This window comes from Trichosurus vulpecula, chromosome 4 (genome assembly GCF_011100635.1).
Source record: "Trichosurus vulpecula isolate mTriVul1 chromosome 4, mTriVul1.pri, whole genome shotgun sequence".
Lineage (NCBI taxonomy): Eukaryota > Metazoa > Chordata > Mammalia > Diprotodontia > Phalangeridae > Trichosurus > Trichosurus vulpecula.
Window position 1 is genome coordinate 124,510,513 of NC_050576.1, and position 21,612 is coordinate 124,532,124.

Below are 21,612 nucleotides of genomic sequence, written 5' to 3' on the forward strand. Positions count from 1 at the left end.
GGTTTAGAGGCACCCAAAAATGTTGGGGAGTGTAATGTATGGCGGGTTGTCTCCAATGAATCCACTTAGCCTGTCTCCAAAGAGTAAAGGTATTTATTGTGGAGAACACAACACAGCAAGCAGGCTCCTTCGCTCCTTAAGAGAGATGCAGTTTTAAGGGAGACCCCAGCTTAAATAGGGGTGCAGCTCCTTAAGTGAGGCAGCCCCCCAAGGGAGATGGCCATTTCAGGGGGATACCATCTAAAGAGAGACACCCTGTTAAGGGGGATGCCCACTAGCCAGGAGACACCAGGGATTTTTATACAGGAAAACCTGCTGCTGTGGCCATGGAAATGAAGTAACCAGGGACAGTAGTTCAGAGTTTCAAGCATCGTCTAGGCACATCATTATTTAATCACTGTTCAGCCCAGGGCAGAGAGGCCCAGTTAGTTTTAGTATTTCATCGACCGGCCTGTTTGAATCTCATCATCTCCCCCCTCAAGAAGGCACCCGAGTTCATTTGGGAAGAGGGGTGAGCGCCATGCACTCCTCATCAATATCACCTACCTGAGCAGTTTGTTGAGAGTCAAATGAGATGATATAAATATAGCCCTCTGTACAAGTGCTACATAAACACTAGCTGTTATTTTTATTACTGCTACCCTACCATTTTTCTGCAACAGAGTTCTTCTGTCCAGAGCCAGTGGCCCTCCTTCTCTTTAGCTTCTTAGAATCCTTATCTTCTTTCAGGACCCAGCTCAGACACCACCTCCCATAAAAAGTCTTTCCTGATTTCTCCCCTTCTCTCACTCTTAAGTGTTCAGCATTCTTGACCTACTCAAATAATCCTGTATTTACTTAACTGTACATAGGTTGTGTCACAAAGTGGAATGTAACCTCCAGAAGGGCTGGCACTGTTTCCTTTTTGTCTTTGCATACCCAGCACCTATTATAGTATCTTCCACGTAGTAGACACTTAATATCTAGTGAACTGAAATCATAGGACTTGAAATTCTAGAAAGCTTTACAAAGAAATCAGAACAAAGAAACTGTTTATTTAGAATACTTAGGTATAAGAAATTCAGTAAGTAACGCAAAAATTAAATAATGTATAATTTTATTATAAAGAGTATCTCTCATAAAGCTATTTCACCAACATAGAAAATAACATTTTATAGCAGTAATGGTAAACAATAACTTAAAGGATAAAGTCATTAACAAAATGAGATTCATGTAGCATCTAAGCTTTGTGCCCTAAATCAAATAAGGAAATCTGACAGGAGTGTTGATAGCATATTAGCAGGTTTCAAACTGCACCTTTCATATTTATCCCTATAGAATATCGGCCAAAACACTAGGTGTCAGGTGTGATCACCAGGATCATAATTTGGCTGTTTCATGGATCTAGCTTACCAGTTTAAAATTGATGTTCTATATTTCAAAACTTGAACTATAAATTTATCCGAATTCATTAATTATTTAGGCTTCTCTCAGTGTATGAACAATATCACTAATCAATAATAATATAAACAAAAATAAATTTTCACAATTTTAAAAAATTATTAACTTGAATATCAAATTTCAATTTTTTTCACTGGTAAGCAGATATGTCCCTCATGGCACAAGTGCTTTCTTAACAGTCTCTGGAACACGGCTTGCATAATAGTCATGATTCCTCAATGTGGCAAGGACACCAGCAGAATTCATATGCTTCACTTCCTTATGGTACTGAAGGGCATTTCCATGAATATCAGTCAGTTTGCCTGCAAGTAAAAAATATAAATACAATATGAATCCCTCATTTCAGGCTAGAAAAAGTGGTTGTTCTTTTCTCTCATATAAATTTTGGTTTTCAATTATTTCTAAGTATAATATAGAAAGAAACATTAAAAAAGGGTGAACAAAAAGAAAATATTATGATTAGAAGAGTGAAAAGTTGAATTTACTTAAGAGGTATAATCTTAAAGTATTACTTTTCAATTGAATGAAAGATGAGTATCACAAAATTTTAAAGCTGAAATTGACCTTAAAAGTCATTTAATCCAATCCCTTAACCCTAATTCTAAGGATTATTTTGTTTATTTAAGCCTGTGGTTGCCAGGTCAATTTAAATAAATATGAGCTTAAAAATTCCTGGATAACAAATCTTAAAAAGAATAGAAGTTTTACTCCTAGTAGATAAGATCAATTGAATATTCAAAAATGGAAATGATTTATGCATCATGTTTCCTATTTCAGAGATGAAGCAGAATACTTATATAACGTATATATAAAATAATGTACTATACATAAGTACTACACTACATTATATACATATATCACATATCATATAATAAGTGTGAAACACTATGTACAATGTCAGGATTTTTCAATGTACTAGTTCATTTTGTTGAACTGTTTACATACTTTTTTATGAGGAACAGCTCTATGGGAGGGGAAGGAATACATTAGGAAATGTAGGTGATGTAAAAACAAAAGATGTAAATGAAAGTTTATCTTTTAAAAAAGAAAAATTAATAAAAAATGAAATATGTGATTTTATTAAAAGAAATTTTAAATGTTTGCTCACTCATTGCACCATGGGCACCTTTGGGTGTTTATGTGGTTTATTTTCCTGGTAGTTATTTTAAACCCTCACCAGTGATTTTCTGTTATTCATTTCTCAATCATTCTTAAATTGGCATTACAAAGAATGTGTTTATCCATATATTTTCTGCTCACATTTTAAAAAATCTTCCCAAAGTCTGATCCATGTTTGTATCATAAAATTCATCTCTCTACATACACATCATCTCTGTACATATAATTTTAATCACTATTCTATTTTTCATTCCTCCTACTTCATATTACCTTTCTTTGACTTTCTGATTGTGCTAATTTGCTTTTTTCTTTTTTAATCCATTTTTTTCTTTCATGCACCTTTTATGCCCATTTAACTGAGACTATAGTTTCAGTGAAATATATTCACAAAAAGAAGCTGTAGTACGTTATAAGATTCTGCATGGAATACCTTGAAGAGAAATAGGATATGTTAGGTAAAATGGATGAATTAAAAGAGTCAAATGTTTGCTGTCAATATATTGTAGGTGATAAAATTAATTTTATGAGGAAATGTTTACTAACAGTAAAGATGGTCCAAGAGACAATTTTTAAAAGCATCTTAATGTAATGAGTTTACCATATTCTTTTTAGATGAGGTGCAGAGCTTCCCTCTAAATTTAGGCCACCTTGCACATAGCACAGTGGAGTTCAAAGTCTATATGTGGCTCAATCAATCAATATCATTTCAGAATATAAGCTCTGAGGTGGTGGAACCAAGATGGTGAAGTAAAGGCAGGACCTCGCCTGAGCTCTCCCACAAACTCTTCCAAATACCTTTAAATAATGACACTAAACGAATTCGAGAGCGGCAGAACCCACAAAAAGATGAATAAAACAATTTTCCAGCCTAAGACAACTTAGAAAGTTAGCATGAAAGGTCAGTTGCAGCAGAGTGAAAGAGGAGCACAGCCAGCACAGCTTGGGCCATTGCAGACCAGACGCCAGCACAGACCTGGCCCCAGCAAACTAGGAGCAGGCCTTGGAGTGACTGAATCAGTGGCAGCAGTGGCAGTGTCCAGACCTCTCAGCTCACAGATGCCTAAGACAACTTAGAAGGTCAGCAGGAAAGGGTCATACCTGGATAAGAGTGGAGCACAGTCCAGCACAGTCCATACCAGCATAGCCCCAGCCCCAGAAAACCAAGAGCAGGCTGTGAGAGCCACTGAATCCAGAGCTCTCAGCTCACAGATGGTAAGGGGGTCAAACAAGTGGTCAGAAGGAGATTACGGGGTCTCTTTGCTAGCACTGAGGCAGGACTCTGTTGCTTTGCCCATACTCAGATCTAGGTCACAGTCCTGGCTGGCAGTCCTAGGGTAAGGAGGAGCACTAGCATACCAGAGCTTGCAGCCGCAGTGGATGGGGGACCCTCCTCACAATTCCAGAGCAGAAAAGAGTGCTTGTGGTCACTCACAGACCAGAGCACAGTTTGATCCTCTCCTTGGATCAAACCACCTTGGAAGAAATGAAAACTTACAGGTTCCTAGAAGTATCTCTGAAAACAGCTGCAAAAAACCCCTGAAGCTTAGGACAGCATCCACTTCACTTGAGAAATAGAGCCCCACTTTAACAAAGAACTAAAAGTCAAATACTAGGCTGGGAAAAATTTGAGCAAACAACAGAAAAAAAATTCTGACCATAGAAATTTAATATGATGACAAGGAAAATCAAAACACACACACTCAGAAGAAGATAACAAAGTCCTACATCCAAAGCCTCCAATCTATCTTACCATATAGGAAAGTAGGAGGGGAAGAGGATAAGAGATGAGAGCGGAGGTGATAGAAGGGAGGCCAGATTGGAGGAGGGGTCAGTCAGAAGCAAAACACTTTTGAGGAGGGACAGGGTGAAAGGAGAGAGAGAATAGAATAAACGGGGGGGGGGATAGGATGGAGGGAAATACAGTTACAATAGTAACTATGAAAAAAATTTAAAACAAATTTCTCTGATAAAGGCCCCATTTCTGAAACATATATTGAATTGAGTCAAATTTCTAAAAATAAGAGCCATTCCCCAGTTGATAAATGATCAAAAGATATGAACAATTTTCAGATGAAGTAATCAAAGCTATCTATAGCAATATGAAAAAAATGTTCTAACTCACTACTGATAGGAGAACTGCAAATGAAAACAATTCTGAGGTACTATCTCATACCTATTAGACCGGGTAATAGGGCAGAAAAGGAAAATGACAAAGAGTGGAGGTGATGTGGGGAAAAAATGGGGCATTAATGCACTCTTAGTGGAGTTGTGAACTGACTCAATAGTTCTGTAAAACAATTTGAAACTATGCTGAAAGGGCTATAAAACCATGCATACCCTTTGATGTAGAAATACCACTACTAGATCTGTATCCCAAAAGAGATAAAAAAAAAAACCAAAAAGGAAAAGCTATATGCATAAAAATATCTGTAACAGCTCTTTTCTGGGGGCAAAGAATTGGAAATTGAAGGGATGCCCATCACTTGGGGAATGGCTGAACAAGCTGAGGTATGTGATTATGATATGCTATAGGAAATGCTGAGCTATGGGAAACGTGCTGTGGGAATTGTGCTGCAGGAAATGATGAGAGGGATACTCTTGGAAAAGCCTGGAGAGATTTGCATGAGCTGAAGCAAAGTGAAATGTACTTGTACACAGTAACAGCAATATTTTAAGATGATCAACTGTGAATGACTTAGCTATTCTCAGCAATGCAATGATCCAAGACAACTCTGAAGGACTTTTGGTGAAAAATGCTATCTAACCCTAGAGAAAGAACTGAGGGGATCTGACTAGATTGAAGCATACATTTTTTTTTTGAATAGGGCTTCTTCATGTCTTTATTTCTTTTACATTTAAGTTTAAATCAGGCTTACAAAACAACTTCATAAATTGTTTACAGTGATTACAGTGATTCAATATAAATGAAATCACAGCTGGCATTGATGTAAGACTACTTTGAAGAATCACTTGGCTTAAAGGCATGGTTGTCATTTTGTCAAGGGCTGTTTTAAGAAAAGAGAGAGCTGAAGAGTACAGGAAACAAATGTTGTGAATGAATAAAAGAAACAAATTGCTAGTACAATAAGAAAAAATATTTTAAAATTTAAAATGATAAGGTTTTATTTTATTAAAATTTCACAGCACATACTTCAAATTTCTCTTATATTTAGTTACAGGTCTCTAGTACTAGTCAAGGAGGCTTTGTTCTGGTCCACGTTAAGAGGAAGAACTCATGATTTAGCCTTGTTTAATTATGACTTGAAAAATCTCTTAAGTGAACTAAAATAGTAAATTGAAGAAAAAAAATGTCTTTATTAATGACATTGATATTAATACTTATACGTACAATAATATATTGCTACTTATGGCCAGACTATACATACATATATAATACATATATATACATATATATATGTGTGTGTGTGTGTGTGTAAAACATATTCTAAATTTAAAATTATCCCAAAGTCAACATTAGAAGTTATAATTATAACATCTATATGAATATTGAAATAAATTTAGCTTCTAAATGATAATGTGGTCTGTTTACCACCTTACTATGTTTATTCAGTGGTGGTGGTGTTCGCAGTGATGGTCATTGTTATGGTGGTGGTGGTGATGGTGATGATAAGAAGATATTTTTTGTCTTTTTGGACCATGTATATAAATAGGACTTTCCTATTTCCTTTACCTTGGGCAGCTAGGTGGTCCAGTGGATAGAGTGCTGGGCCTGGAGTCAGAGAGACTTGAGGTCGAATGTGGCCCCAAACACTTATTAGCTGTGTGACCCTGGATAAGTCACTTAACCCTGTTTGCCTCTGTTTCCTTGTTTCCTTATCTGTAAAGTGAACTGGAGAATGAGCATCTTTGCCAAGAAAATTCCAAATGACCTTGTGAAGGATCAGACATAACTGAAGAAAAAAAATAAGCTTCCTGTACATTTTGTCAGGTACTTGGATGAAGGCATAGCTGGCAAGCTTATCAATTTTGCAGGTAACACAGAAGACAGAGTCAAGTTCCAAAGAGATCTTGACAAGATAGACAAGAATGATTATGTTGGCCATGTCCATTTACCCAGGCAAAAAGTTTGACTTTCTCTGTGCAAAGATCTTGACCAAAAGCTATTTTCAAGAAATTTTTTTTTCAATTTCTTGATCCTCAGTTCTAGCTTTTAGGTCACTATTTGATCTATACTATCCAGAAGTTGCACAGAAGGAATACTCATCATAGTATCTATACTCAACATTATTAAGTCTTAGGTGATAACATTGATCATGCCTGGGAAAATGATGATTTTTGCAATCAATCTTCTATCAATTTTCAATCCCATTGTTAAGGTGCTTCAGTATGTCTGCCTGTTCAGCTGTCCTTCCCTCTTTCCTATCCTGCTTCCCCCGAACTGAAATTTCCTTTTGTGGAGAAAGTGCAATTAAAAAAAATTAAGCTAGTACATTTATTTCCAACAGTGCTTCATCACTTCTGTCACTTTAAAATTTTTTTTTGGACTGAAAAGTGAAGAGTCTGTCTGTTGTCAAATATTCATTTGTTTCGTGTATGTGTATATATATATATATATCTCCAATCCAATAAATATTTAAGTGTCTACTATGTGCTAGACACTGTGCTAAGCTGTGGGGATACAATTAATAAAAATTAAGACAGTCCTGAAGGAGTTTATAATCTTTTTTTTAAAATTTAAAGTTAATCTAATAGTCAAGCCATTTCTGGTTTAGAGGAGATGTCTAAAGTTGCATATATCTCCCATGCCCTCTTTCGTGCTTCTACTCTCAAGATGATTTGAGGTAACATTTATAGGAATCTTGAACAAGGAAAAGATCATAATACATTAAATTATAATTTGGGGGTCGACACACTAAAATCAATAGTTACTTCTTTGTTTTTTGGTTGAACAATCCCTTTGCATATTCTTCTAGAATAAACAAAGGGACCTGCTCCCAGCCTTCAACATCTTAATCCTTTCCCAGTGGAGAAGGGTGGGTGTTTGGGCCAAATGCTTCAGGGGATAAGCATAGAGGAGACCACTTATAGATGGGTCCAATCAATTCTGATGGGTGAAGGCAGCTGACTTTAATCCAATTCCCCATGAAAGGCCTTTTTGTCCTGCCCAATTTCCTAAAAGGAAAAGTCCAGAAAGGTACTTTTTAGATCAGAGAAATATTATTTTTTAGTGTTTCTAGGAAAAACTAAAAAGTTTTTAAATATGATTTCACATTTGTTTTGTTATTGTGATGGGGTTTAGACTGTAGGAATCCCCTTGGACCCCAAAAGAATTTGGGTCCTATTTGTTTGAGGGGGGAATGATGAGGGCACAGTCTCTGGGAACCCCCTTGAACTCTCCTTGAATCTTCCCACTTGATTTGGCTTTGGCCTGAGGCTATAACTTTAAGTAATCATTAGGCCCAAATCTCTACTTAGCCTTGCTCTTTATTGTCCAGCTACTTCCCACCCTGGATACTATCAGTATCCATGCCTTCAGCTACTTCCCACCCTTAATCCCATTCTCTGGGTTCCTGGAGTCTGACCTCATCCAGGTCCCATCAAGCTCCTCCTTAGACTTCTCTTCAAGACCCTCCCTAAACCCCTCCTCTAGTCACCCCAAACCACCCCTCAATCACTCCCACAATCTTTGTGTATATAAGTCTCCTGTTGCCTCCGTGAAGGTGCTCAGATTCTTTTTTTTAACTGTTATTGTTAATTTCTTTTGATTTATTTAATATATTTAGTTTTCAACATTGATTTTCACAAGAGTTTGAATTACAAATTTTCTCCCCATTTCTACGTTCCCACCCACTCCAAGATAGCATATATTCTGGCTGGCCTGTTTCCCAGTCAGCCCTCCCTTCTATCACCCTACTCCCCTCCCATCCCCCTTTCCCTTCTTCTCTTGTAGGGCAAGATAAATGTCTATGCCCCATTGCCTGTGTATCTTATTTCCTAGTTGTGTAAGAAATGAGAGGAGGAGTTTTGTTTCCACAAAACTAAAGGTGTACTCCCCCCTCTCCCACCCAAGCTTTAGCAGAAACCAGGGCTCAAGGTCCGTCAGGTGAGAGGTCAGAGGCTTGTACACATGCACATGCTTTTTGAGAAGGCAGTCAGGGGAATTAGAGAGGCCAAACCGCTTTCACCAGTTCAAGCTTGTCTAGTGTCTGGTCTTGGTCAAGAATCCAGGCCTACTGATTTGCATAATGTGCATATGTTAAAGAGGGAAAGTAGGGGAAGTAAAAGAATGTAGATTAATCCTAAACTAAGACAAGGAAAATCTAATTAACTTCACTTTTGCTTCTGTATCCTTATTATCCTACCTATATAAACTGTATAACTTAGGAAAACTATGTAAAAAGTAAAGATTGTAAAGTAACCATAACTCTACCAGGAGTGGAGGGAATGGTTACATCCCGCCCCCCCCCCCCCCCCAGCTGTATCAGGGTGAGTGTTCCAGTAAGCACTACACCTGCTCTCTGCTCTCTCGAGGAGCGTAATAAATGCCTTCCTCTGCCCACTCTAGTCTTGAGTTCTTTGGGTGAGAATGGGCAAATCACATGGATTTTCCTAAGGTTAAGGAAAGGAAAGGAAAGCAATGAGCAGTGGAAGCTCGTCTCGGGCTTACTTCCTGGGCTTACTTCCTGATCATGCCTTGGGGAGTCCTGTGATCCCCACTGCGATATTAAGAGGGTGACCACTCGGGATTTCCCTGGGGAACCCTGTGGTCTGCACAGCCTTCTTAAGGGACATCACTTGGGACTTCCGGCCCTGTCTCGGGAGCCTTGTGATCTTACTGCTGTTCTAAAGGGCCATCACTTGGGTCCTCCTTAGGTTCTAACCCTTGGGAGGCCCTAGGATCCCCACAGATTAAGGGGGGCTACCACTTGGTCTTCCTCAGGGAGTCTTGTGGTCTTCACAGCCTTCCTTAGGGATTATCACAGGGTTCTTCCTCAGGACTTTGGCCCTGCCTAGGAAGTCCAGTGATCCCCAAAACCACATTTCTCACAATTTGGGGAGGTCCAGTGATCCCCAAAAACACGTTTCTCACAGTTGCACGCAAAACCTTTTTTTTTTGTTTTTGAACGTCTGTTTTTAAAACTTTGAGTTCCAAATTCTCTCCCCTCTTCCCTCCCCGCCCACCCTCCCTAAGAAGGCAAGCAATTCAACATAGTCCACATGCGTATCATTATGTAAAACCCTTCCACAATACTCATGTTGTGAAAGATTAACTATGTTTTGCTCCTTCCTAAGCTATCCCCCTTTATTGAATTTTCTCCCTTGACCCTGTCCCTTTTCGAAAGTGTTTGTTTTTGATTACCTCCTCCCCCTGTCTGCCCTCCCTTCTATTGTCCCCACTTTTTTATCTTCTTCCTCCTTCCTTCCTGTGGGTAAGATACCCAATTGAGTGTGTAAGCTATTCCCTGCTCAGGTCAAATCCAATGAGAGCAAGATTTACTCATTCTTCTTCACCTGCCCCCTCTTCCCTTCCTACAGAACTGCTTTTTCTTGCCACTTTTATGCAAGATAATTTACCCCATTCTATCTCTCCCTTTCTCCCTCTCTCAATATATTCCTCTCTTATCCCTTAATTTGATTTTATTTTTTTAGATATCATCCCTTCATATTCAACTCACCCTGTGCCCTCTATCTATCTATCTATCTATCTATATATATATATATGTCTACATATATATACATACCTAGACACACACGTGTATATATATGCATACACACACACACACATTCCTTTCAGCTACTATGATACTGGGGTCTCATGAAACATACACATCATCTTTCCATGTAGGAATGTAAACAAAATAGTTCAACTCTGGTAAGTACCTTATGATTTCTTTTTTTTGTTTACCTTTTCATGCTTCTCTTGATTCTTGTGTTTGAAAGTCAAATTTTCTATTCAGCTCTGGTCTTTTCACTGAGAAAGCTTGAAAGTCCTCTATTTTGTTGAAAATCCATATTTTGCCTTGGAAGCATACATTTTTTACTGTATTTTTCTTGAGGGTTTTTTTAACCTATGTTTTCTTTCACAACATGACTTAAATTATGGAAGTGTTTTGCATGACTATAAATGTATAACCTATATCAAATTGCTAGCCTTTTCAGTGAGGTGGGGTGGGGAAGAAGGAAGGGAGAGAATTGGAACTCAAAGTTTTAAAAATGAATGTTAAAAAAATTGTTTTTATTATTTATTAACTATTTTTAATTATTTATTAACTGGGGAAAAATTAAAATACTAGATAAAAAAATAATCATAGAACTTTAAAGCTGGGAAAAAAAGAATATAAGCTCTGTCTCATTTTTTCTTTTGAATTCCCAAAGCCTATAACAGCATTTGGCATATAACTGCAGCTTAATAAATGCTTGCTGATTAACTGATTGATGACAATGATGATGAGTATTTAACTTGTTAGGAAAGACTTCTTCTATTTACAGGTTAACTAAAATACATTTTTTGGAAACAGGGAAAATTAAATTGAAAATTCTGCTTGTATATAATCATCAAAAAAGAGGTTACATTAGAGTATCTGGAAGCATACTTAAAAAAGCTTTTTTAGTAAAATTGAAAACATTAAAAAATAATAATTCTTCTGGTCTAAGAGTTTTTTCTAGACATCCTTTCCCACCATCCCTTAATAGAAGCCAACACTTTACCAAAAAGTACTTCTTTTTTTTTTTGAAAGTACTCCTTTTCTTTTTTTGATGATTTGTATCATCAAACGATGATGGTTATATCCTTCAACTTTGTTAAAGTTGTTAATTGAGTTTTTTTTTGTTAAGATCATTGTGTCCCCACCTTCTGAAGCTAGTTGACCTGTGTAAGGGCAGTCTTCAACTCAGGAAAGTGAACCCTTTTTAAAAATTTCTGGAAAACATTTCAAAGTAGTGGTCAACAAAAGAAGTGAGTAGTGACTATTGTTTTGGAATGTTAACCCCAAACTGTGTTTTAAAATATCTTTCTGCATTCAAGATTCCTATAAATGTTTCCTCAAATCTTGGGACAGAGAGTCTTGTTGGAAGACATGGGGGATGCTAATTTGGATATGCCTCTCTCCAAGATAGAAACAGGTTGGATATAAAATAACATTAAAATTAAATAAAATTATTTTTGGCAGACTTGTGCCTAAAACACAAGGTACAGCAATTAATATTTTTTCAATTGTGTTTAAATAAAAATGCATATGCTGTATGAAGTAGTACTTCTATCTTGACAGTAATAATGCATGTTATGTAACAACTGAAACTGAAAAGAAATTATAATTCCCAAGAATGAAAAGATACCTTCTGCTTCTTTAAATATGTGGGAAATCACAGGTTTGAAATACTACATAAAACATCAGACTTTTTTCATATGCTGGCTATTACTTTTGCTGAACTTTTTTTTTTCTTTCTCTTTCTAAAGTCACTTATTCTATGGGATGGATCTCTGGGACAGGATAGACATCAGGAAACAATAGAAATGAAGATTATGAAAAACCAAAAGTTAGTAATAAAATTCATGTGATGTTATTGATACTACAGTATATCAAAATCTTAAAATACCTCTACCTCATCGAAAATGTCTCTGAATTTGCTTACTCACCTCCTACAGCTTGTAAAATAACCTCTGGAGCACAAGTATCCCACTTCTTACAGCCAGGACTGGCAAACACATAAGCAGATGCCTTGCCTTCAATCAGCTGAATGATCTGTAAGGATTTTTTTTAAAGTTATAGGCTCTAGGCACAAGGATCTATTTACCTAAAGCAATAAATATAGCCAGTTTAGTCTCATAACTCTCACATGAGGATAATGCCTTCCGTGGGCTTAAATGGCTACAGGACTATAACAAAGTCAGTAGGATGGTTCGATGACTTTGTTAAAAAGTAAAATAAGTCTTGATATATTCAGACAGTCATGTGAAGAACCATACAAATATGAGAAAAATGTTATTGAGCTTCTCAACAATTATTCCTTTCAGGATAATTCATGTTCAAAGCTTAATTTTAATTTGAAATTAGGTGACAATAAAGATTCACACAACCACCTTAAAAACTTGCTGCTAGCTTTCTTTAATCACAAATGTTGGGATGCCTAGGCTACTTTATCCACTTTTTAGTGTAGAAGGGTTATTTCTCATGTAGGCAAATGATTACCTTAGAAAAAGTTCCAGAAAAAAAACAGTAAATCAAAAATTTTAGTAGACCTGAATTTAGAATTTAAAAACTAGATATAGAACTGGTTTTATAATTTACAGCTAACTTTTGTGGCATCATTTTATTACTTCCATTATCTTTCAATACACTCAATACTAATTTATACCAAATGAACAAGTCTGAACATTATCAAATGACTAATTCTATGTAACACGAAGCTGAAGGGGAAAAATGACAATAAATACAATATTTTATAAATCTCTTCAATCTTTTATTTCTGACAAATATCAAATGTATTACCTTATTTCCTGCTCCTCCCACTCTGAGAACATTATCAGGATTCATAGCAGAAATGCAATCATTTACCAACTTGCTGGAATGAGAACGAGTTGTGGTAATTATATGTTTTCCATCAGGCACTTCCTTCAGCTGAAACCCAAAGGCACCTAAACCTAAAACTCCCCAGATTGTCCTCCCGAGCACGGCATCTGCTCCAGCCTAAACAAATCGATGAAACAATAATATGTAATACTTCTGTAGCAAAAAGCCAGCGAAAGGTGTAATGTTTTATGTTAGTCTTGTTATTATATGTGAAAAGATATAACTGATGTAGAATTATTATAGCTCTTAGATAACATAAATTATTCTATTATTTTGTGAAATAATATGGTTTGAAATGCACTAGATAGGAAAGATATGACTATTCTCTGCACTACCAGGAACACTCAAGTGACATTCAATATCATGGGCATTATGCAGGACAACAGCTATGGCTGAATAAACTGTCAATGAAAGGTGGTCACAAAGATTGGTTTGAAGTTAGAGTTTTATTCCCTAACCTTCTAGGGTAAAAAGACAAAGATAATATAACCTTGGACTTGAATCTTTCTTTCATTAGAATCTAATCTTCAAATTAGACTGAACTTCTAGAGGGAACAAGGACTGTCTTTTGCCTCTTTTTGTATCCCCAGTCCCTAGCACATAGTAGGTGCTTAACAAATATTAATTGATTGCTTTAATTATTGATTTCAAAGAGCTTAGAGTGTCTTTACATAATTTTATCTCACTTATCTCAAAATTATTCATGTGAAGCACAAAGACCGTATTCTTATTTTTTAGGAAAAACTGAAATACAAAGAGGTTAACACAGAGCCACATGCACAAAGGTATATTCACTATAGGGCTTCACTTTCCATAAATGTTTTATTACACATTTCTGTATCTGAGACTTATGTTTCTTTTAAGCACTCATTCACCTCCCCATTCCTGAGTGCCATCATCAAGTAAGTAGTACTTATAGTTGAGCCTGAGTGGCCTCAGGCCACTGAGGCAGACTTGAAGGTGCAAGCAGGAGAAAAATCACAGGATTATAGCCTTCAGAGTAGGGAGGGATCCTACTGGTCATTTAGTCAGTGCCTCCATTTTGCAGATGAGAAAACTTGAGATTCAGATAGACTGAGATGTGCCGAGGTCAAGAAGAAAGGGAGAGAAAAAAATAAATTCTTTTAATAATTGCCACCACCTGGTAGCAATTAAGTGTAGTACCTCCTCTGTTAGTAAGAACTAAAATTCCAGTTTTACCTTTCACTTTTTCCTCACAATTATATTCCCTTAATTTCTTTTCACTGCTCTCTGGGTAAGGATTCGTTTTTCTAACCTTTTCAAACGATATGATGAAAATTAATGATAGCTCTTAAATCGCTTAGATATTTACAGATGAATGGTCCTATATATATGCATATATATTTATACATTTTATTTCTAACTAAAATCCCCCTTTTAATTATCAGTACTGATTTATTTTTAGATTTTACAATGTGATCTTGAATGTATCACAATTTGAACTGGCACTTTGCTGTGATAATTCCAAGAAATATATGCTTCTACTGGTAAGAAATAAAAGTCAATGACAAAAGGCACCAAGGAACAAACAACCTGCAATTTTGTAAAAAGTGTTAAAATAGTATGGTAAAATAAAAGATGTCCTTTTTGAAAGGGGGATAGATCTACTCCAAGTTAAGCATATTAAAGATGATGGAATTCTGGTCACTTGTTCTCCCCTTCAGTTTTAGCAGGGTTCTTTTCTCTCAGTTCCTTCACTTGAAATGTACAGTTTTAGAATACTATACTTCAAATCTGGAATTACTGGACGATGGAACCAATGCTGGGCTTTCTCCTTCCAGTCACTATTATTACTATAGCTGACACAGCACTTAAAGTTTTCCAAAGTACTTTATCTGTATTACCTCATTTGATCCTAGAGATTAAAAACTGAGGCTAGAGATCAGGCAACTGGCCCTTATCACACATGTAGTAAGTGTTGGAGGTGGGATCTGAACCCTTATCTACCTAAGTCCAGCACTCTTTCCACAGTACCATGCAGTTTTCTTCCAAAATGATAGGAATGATAACAAATCAACAAACAGAGCAAATGGCAATCTAACAATGGTTATTAAATATTACTCAAAAGAAAATGACTCATATTATTCTTTGATCCTAACATATCACTTCTGTAACAGATTCCTAGCTCTCCTTAAGAGAGCAGCGTCCAGATTAACAAAATTACTCTAATCCCACTGTTATGTAAATATACCCCAAGAAGGTCAAAGACAGAAGTCTCATCTATACTAAAACATTTAGAGTAGCACCTTTTTTTTAATAGTAATAAAGAACTAGAAACAAAGTAGAGGCCAATTGACTGGGAAATAGCTAAACAAATTGTGTCATTATTGTGCTATAAGAAACAATATGATAAATACATAAGAGCATATGAACTGATGCAAAGTAAAGTAAGGAAAATCGGGAAAGATACAGAATAACTACAATGTAAGTGGAAAAAAACCCAGCAGTAAACACTCCAAACTGAACAATGGATCATAATAATGACCAAGGATGGGCCTAACCAAAAGTTACGAAAATTCACCTCTTTTCCTTCACGGCAAAGCTGGAGGACTATGAGTTTGGAATACTGAATCCCATCAGCATTTTATAAACCCTCCTCTGTACCTACTATGTGGCCCAAAAGTCTTACTACAGTTTTAAGCTTTACCAGCTTTAGGCTTTAATAGCTTAAAACGATACTAGGACTTTTAGGCTTCCTGGTACTTCTACTGGCCAATGTTGCTCCTCAAATGTCGTACCCAAACTGAAGACAGTATTACAGATGTGTTCTGAACAGGGTAAACTGAGGCTCTCAAGTTTCTTGTTGTGGACCCTATACCTCTACTAAGGCATCTCAAAGATGGCACTAACTTTTGGTTAGTACATCACAGGGCTGAGTGACTAAGTGACTAAGACAGTGAATGATGAAAATCTCCCAAAGTCTCTTTTTCATAAAGAATGGCTTTCTAGTTACATCTCTCACATCCTCTACTTCTCAACATGAATTTATATAGAATATTTCATTTTGCTATACTTGGTCCATTGTTGCAGCTTACTGAGATAGGTTTAGGTTATAATTCTGTCAGTTAGTCAATGGGCATTTATTAAATGATTACTATGGGCCAGACACTGTGCTAAGCACTGGGGATACAAAGAAAGGCAAAAAACGATTTCTGTCTTCAAAAACATATATTCTAATATTAGAGAGAACATCTATCATCAATGTATTAGCAAATCCTTCCCAACTTCCTGCTATCTATCAAATAATAAGCCATCAATATTTTTGTCCAAGTCATTAATAATTAAAAAGAAGAGCATCAAGGACAAAGGTTAGACTAGACAGTCTCAAATGGTCACTTTCCATGCCCATAATTGAAATTTACAAAAGCAGCTACAAAACAAATGAAATTCTTGTGTATTAACATATTATACCTGATAGTTGTAGTAAGGCTGGTTAATAACTCCTGCTATTGCTTTTCCTTCATAAGCAATTCCAATAAGGACTGTTACATTGTCCAGGAGACCTGTGTATAAGTAATAAAGTTATTTAGTTATTTTTCCATTAATATCTTGAATTTTTTATGTGTTCTTCAACTTCATATGAATTCATTAAAATCTATCTGCAAACAATATTTTCATTAATATGTAAAAAGAAAATGTCACAATTTTTCCTCCTTCCATAGAGTATTTCCCCAACATGAACTCTGCAGAAGTATTGTCTTCCTACGAAGGCAATGCTGCTGATGTCTGCAGGCCAGCAGGGCTACAATTTGTCACTACGGAATCGGAGGTGTTGTCAACAGTTCATATCAAAAAAAGTGGCATTGGGGGAGGTTCTGCTCTAGCCATGAAACATGCAAATGATTCAAAAAATAATGGGTGCTCTTTCCTTCAAACATGGAAATACAGGAAACATATAAATGCTATGCAGGTCAAATATCTGGCTTTCAGTCTCTTTCCATAAGTAGGATGCCAGTTTTAGTTTAATTTGTTGGTTCTTTAATTCTTCTGATTCTTAAACACTAAGGAGAGTTTTGGAAAGGAAAGAAATGCTGACTATTTAACTAAAGTTCATCTCTATAGGGTAAGGTATAATGTGAGAAATAGCTTGCATTTATATAGCGCTTTAAGGTTTGCAAAAAACTTTACATTTATCACATTTTATCCTCATAACAACCCTGGAAAGTAGGTGCTATTATTACCCCCATCATACAGATGAGGAAACTGAGGCAGACAAAGGTGAAATGACTTGCCCAGGGTCACACAGCTAACGTCTGAGACTGGATTTTAATTCATGTCTTCCTGCCTCCATGTCCAGCACTATATCCACTGGGTAACCAGCAACCTCAGAATGTGGAAGGTAAGGTACAGGGTAGGGATAGAATCTGGAAGGAAGTAACAGGGATAATACAGTGTTGATAGTGGCTGGGGAGCCCTGGAAAGGTTGGTCAGTTGAGGAAAGCATGGATGCAGTGTCTGTCTTAGGAAAGGTATGCAGACTGTGATGCTTGCCTTTCACACGAGGGACCTGGAAATAGGCTCTCTTATTTGTTTGTATTAAAGTGATAAAATTAGTTTTGCCATATAGAACTACAAATAAGAAGCTGACCTTCAGTGTATTCCTTGGTGCCATCCAGAGGATCAACCCATACAACAAGCTGAAAAACAGCAAGGAAAAGATTCAGTTTCAAGAAATAAAGTCACAAGTATAAATTAAACTACTTTAAATTACATGACTTTTTTCCTTCTCATTTAAATTAGATTATACTTTTTCTGATATGATAGTAAAAATGCTAATTAAGAGGACCCACCAGTTTCACTAGGCCGCACTAACTTGTAATTGCTGGAGAAAAAGCCTAACTGAATCACTGGAAAATAGTGCTTTGATATATTGTACAATAAAAGTAACTCGAAATGAACAAAGCTTTACTATAATTCTACAAACTCCTCAGAGCACCAAGAACAATGTCATATACAAAACAGCCTCTAAGAGGTATTAAGAAAAGAAGAGGAGGATAGAAAAAGTTTTACAGTTGAGGCACAAATCTGACAGTTTCAACCTAACAGCATACCAAATTCAAGATTATAAACCATGACTGTAAAATAATGAATCTGCCTTTTTAAAAAATCAGACCTATTTTATAGCCAAATGAGTACCATCTTTCAAAACAGTCACTATTGTTTCTTTTTTTAAAATCAGTCTCTTTACCATATAAAACTATATGTGCATATATTTTGGTACTGACCTGTGTTGCATCAGAGTGGGAAATTCCTATAACAGAAACTTCCTCTAGAGTCAGATTAACAATTTGTCTGCAACTTTAGTCTTACAGAGTTTGCAGGAACACAAAAGGGTTGCAATTAGCCCATTACATAGTAAATATGTATCAGAGGCAAGACTTGAAGTTTTATCTTTCTAGCCTCATTGTACCCCTCCCTGAACCGCATCCCTAACCCCACTCTCCAACACTATGTAATGCAGCCAAACTGGTTTTTCCTCTATTTCTCCCACATAACACTCATGTCTAATCTCCATGTCTTTGCACTGTATATCTCACATGTCTTATGTGCTGCTTCAATACTGCCATCTCACAGAACTACCTTGATAGTTTAGCTATTTTGTATGAATTTACATTTCATCACTTTTCATCCATCGTGTCTACATTTATATATACTTGTTGTCTCCTCCATTACAATATTAGCTTGATGAGAGTAGAGATGTTTTATTCTTTGTACTCATATACCCAGCACCCAGTATAGTTCCTGGCAATTCATAACAGATGCTTAAAAATGTTTGTTGATTTATTTATTGATTTTCTGACTCTAAGTTACTATCTACTTTATTATGCTGCCACTCCAAATCTTTTATATATAACAGAAAAATGAATGGCTCATAAAGTTGGCAATAAATCAAAATCACCGTTTCTCCCCAAAGTTTAAAAATTCAATTGTGGACACTGAAAACTGGAAATTATTACCAGTAGTGATAGAAGTAGAGAGATTTTTTTTTAGAAGGATATAGTTTATCTGAGGCTGGGGATCATGCCATATTTACCACTGTATATCCAACAACAAAAGTGTCAAATTCAGAGCCCTTTGTGACTCAAAGAAGTCCCCAGTGTGGCCAGATTGCAACTCAAGTGGACTAAATGCAATTGAGAAATGTTTAACAAAATAAACAAAAATACAATAAAACATAAATAATGTTAAATTGTGGTTTTCTAAGTCAATATGTGGCCAGCAGGGATCCATTTCTCTTTGAATTTGATATCATTGAGCTAAACTATCTAGGTAGTAAGTATTGAATATGTGTTTAATAAATGAATAAAGACGCTTAATTTCAAGAAAGAAGTACAGTGTTTATCCACGGTCATAGGTTTAACATAAGTGAATACACCAAAGCATCAGCATATCTTTTGCTTCATCCTCTCTTTGGACAATGTTAGTTAAAATTGTTTTGGTGATCTTAATTCTCTAAATGAAGAAATGGCTCTTCAGGCATTTTCAGAGGGATCAAAAACAAAAAGGCAAGTAATTGCACTGTTATCTGCCTGCAAAGATATTCCCGGTTAAAGGACCTGACATATTGCTATAAATTGAAGAGAGGGCCAGACAAGGAATCAGGGAGACTCAAATTAACATCCAGACTCTGACATATGCTGGCTATGTGACCACAAACCAGTCACTTCAACTCTTACTGCCAAGCTTCTATCTGAGACTATAAGTTAGTCTGCATAGATCCATATCAATAAGAGGAATGCCCCCCCAAAATGATGAAGTTCCAAGCCCTGACTAAAAAAGAAGAATAACTCTTCCCCTGCCCAAACACCTTTGATTATACTTTCTCAGCTCTTCAGGAATTTAATTTTCACTGCTGTGATTTTTTCACCAATGTTGAATAAACAATTTTTTAAAATAGCACCACATATGTAAACATGGTTATATAGTATTAAAACCTACAATGTTACCTTATTTTAATGTCTTTCTTAGAAGGCAAACTCTGGTCTAAAATTGAGTTAATCATAAATATTAATCTTACATCTTCCTCTTTGATAGCACTGTATTGTGTGGGACACGGTTTCTTCAGAATTTCCTCCCATTGACCATCTTCAATCAGCTCTTGGTCTACTTCTTGAACAGGCAGATCCTAAATCAAAAGAAAGAACATTGGAAGAAAACATACTATACGTCAACAGCACTGGGAATATAGTTTCACAGGTTTCAATACTTCTACCCAGCTCACAATTTGGGGGATGGATTACTTAAAAAAAAGGAAGGAAGGAAGGAGGGAGGGAGGGAAAGAAGGAAGGAAGGAAGGGGAAGAAGGAGGGAGGGAGGGAGGGAAGGAATGAAGGAAGGAAGGAAGGAGGGACTATATACTAGGCGCTATGTTAGGTGCTTTACAAATGTTATTTCATTTAAACTTCACAAGAATCTTGTGAAACAGGTGCATTATTCCCATTTTACGATCCAGGAAACTAAGGCAGACAAGGTTAAGTGACTTGCCAAAGGGTCACACAGCTAGTGTCTGGGGCCATATCTGAACTCAGGTCTTCCTGACTCCAAGCCCAATGCTCTAATCCTTCACCCAGCTATCTTGTTGTTTGAGTAAAATCTTTAGAAGAAAAAATTAAGGAGAAAAAAGATGTAATCTTCCCAAAGCCAATATGAATAAATCTATGGCTAGATATTCTATCCTTTCTACTGTCTGATCCAATCCAACAAATATTAAACACCTACTAATGAAAAGCACTGTGCCAGGTACTGAGATCACAAAAACAAGTTAAACAGTCCCTGCTCTTCAGAAGCTTAGGTTCTATTGGGAGTGTATAACGTAATACGTAGGACAGCTAAGTGGCACAGTGTACAGAATGCTGACTGGAATCTGGAAGACTCATCTTCCTGAGTTCAAATCTGGCCTCAGACACTAATTGGGTGTCCCTGGGCAAGTCACTTAACCCTGTTTGCCTCAGTTCTTCATCTATAAAAAGTACTGGAGAAGGGAATGACAAACCACATCACTATCTCTGTCAAGAAAACCCAAAATGGGGTCACAAAGAGTCAGACAAGACTGAAAGGGACTGAACAACACAGACATGGTAATTAGAACATGACTTCTACAATAAAGTGGTTGATAAGGCTATAGACAGGGCAAGAGCCCTTAAGTGATTCAACTTAACCAAAATAGGGTAAACATCAGACTAAAAGATCTTGAGTTCATTTCTGACAAGCTGAAAAGAACCCTTGAAGAGAATAGACAAGGAAGAATTAAGTGGGTTTTGGAAACTGGTTCTTCAAGGACAAGGACCAAAAGTAATTCTTGTTCTATCTGGTAAAACAAAATGTTAACCCTAAACTGTGTGACTTTTATTATATTATGAAATGTCCCTATTGAAGAATCCTATGTTACTTCAAAATGTGTTGCCAAGGGATACTTCTGTGATAGAATTTAAATAAATGTAGTACTTCATAATGCCACACTTTCCCTATAAGTTAGAAGCAAGTATGGTGAATTTAAAGA

General features: G+C 36.4%; 1 protein-coding gene across 4 annotated transcripts in view; it reads right to left on the reverse strand.

The window, feature by feature from the left end:
• Nucleotides 1-1,014: 1,014 nt before the first annotated feature.
• The window catches only part of BPNT1 (3'(2'), 5'-bisphosphate nucleotidase 1), a 37,932-nt gene continuing 17,334 nt past the window's right edge, over nt 1,015-21,612 (reverse strand). For all 4 annotated transcript variants that reach the window (XM_036757389.1, XM_036757386.1, XM_036757388.1 and 1 more), the window contains exons 4-9: nt 20,131-20,238; nt 17,701-17,749; nt 16,524-16,615; nt 13,011-13,208; nt 12,158-12,263; nt 1,015-1,742 (exon numbers count right to left, since the gene is read on the reverse strand). In XM_036757389.1, the coding sequence (XP_036613284.1) occupies nt 1,594-1,742; nt 12,158-12,263; nt 13,011-13,208; nt 16,524-16,615; nt 17,701-17,749; nt 20,131-20,238 (702 nt within the window). In that variant the 3' untranslated portion in view covers nt 1,015-1,593. The remainder of the gene's footprint in view (nt 1,743-12,157; nt 12,264-13,010; nt 13,209-16,523; nt 16,616-17,700; nt 17,750-20,130; nt 20,239-21,612) is intronic.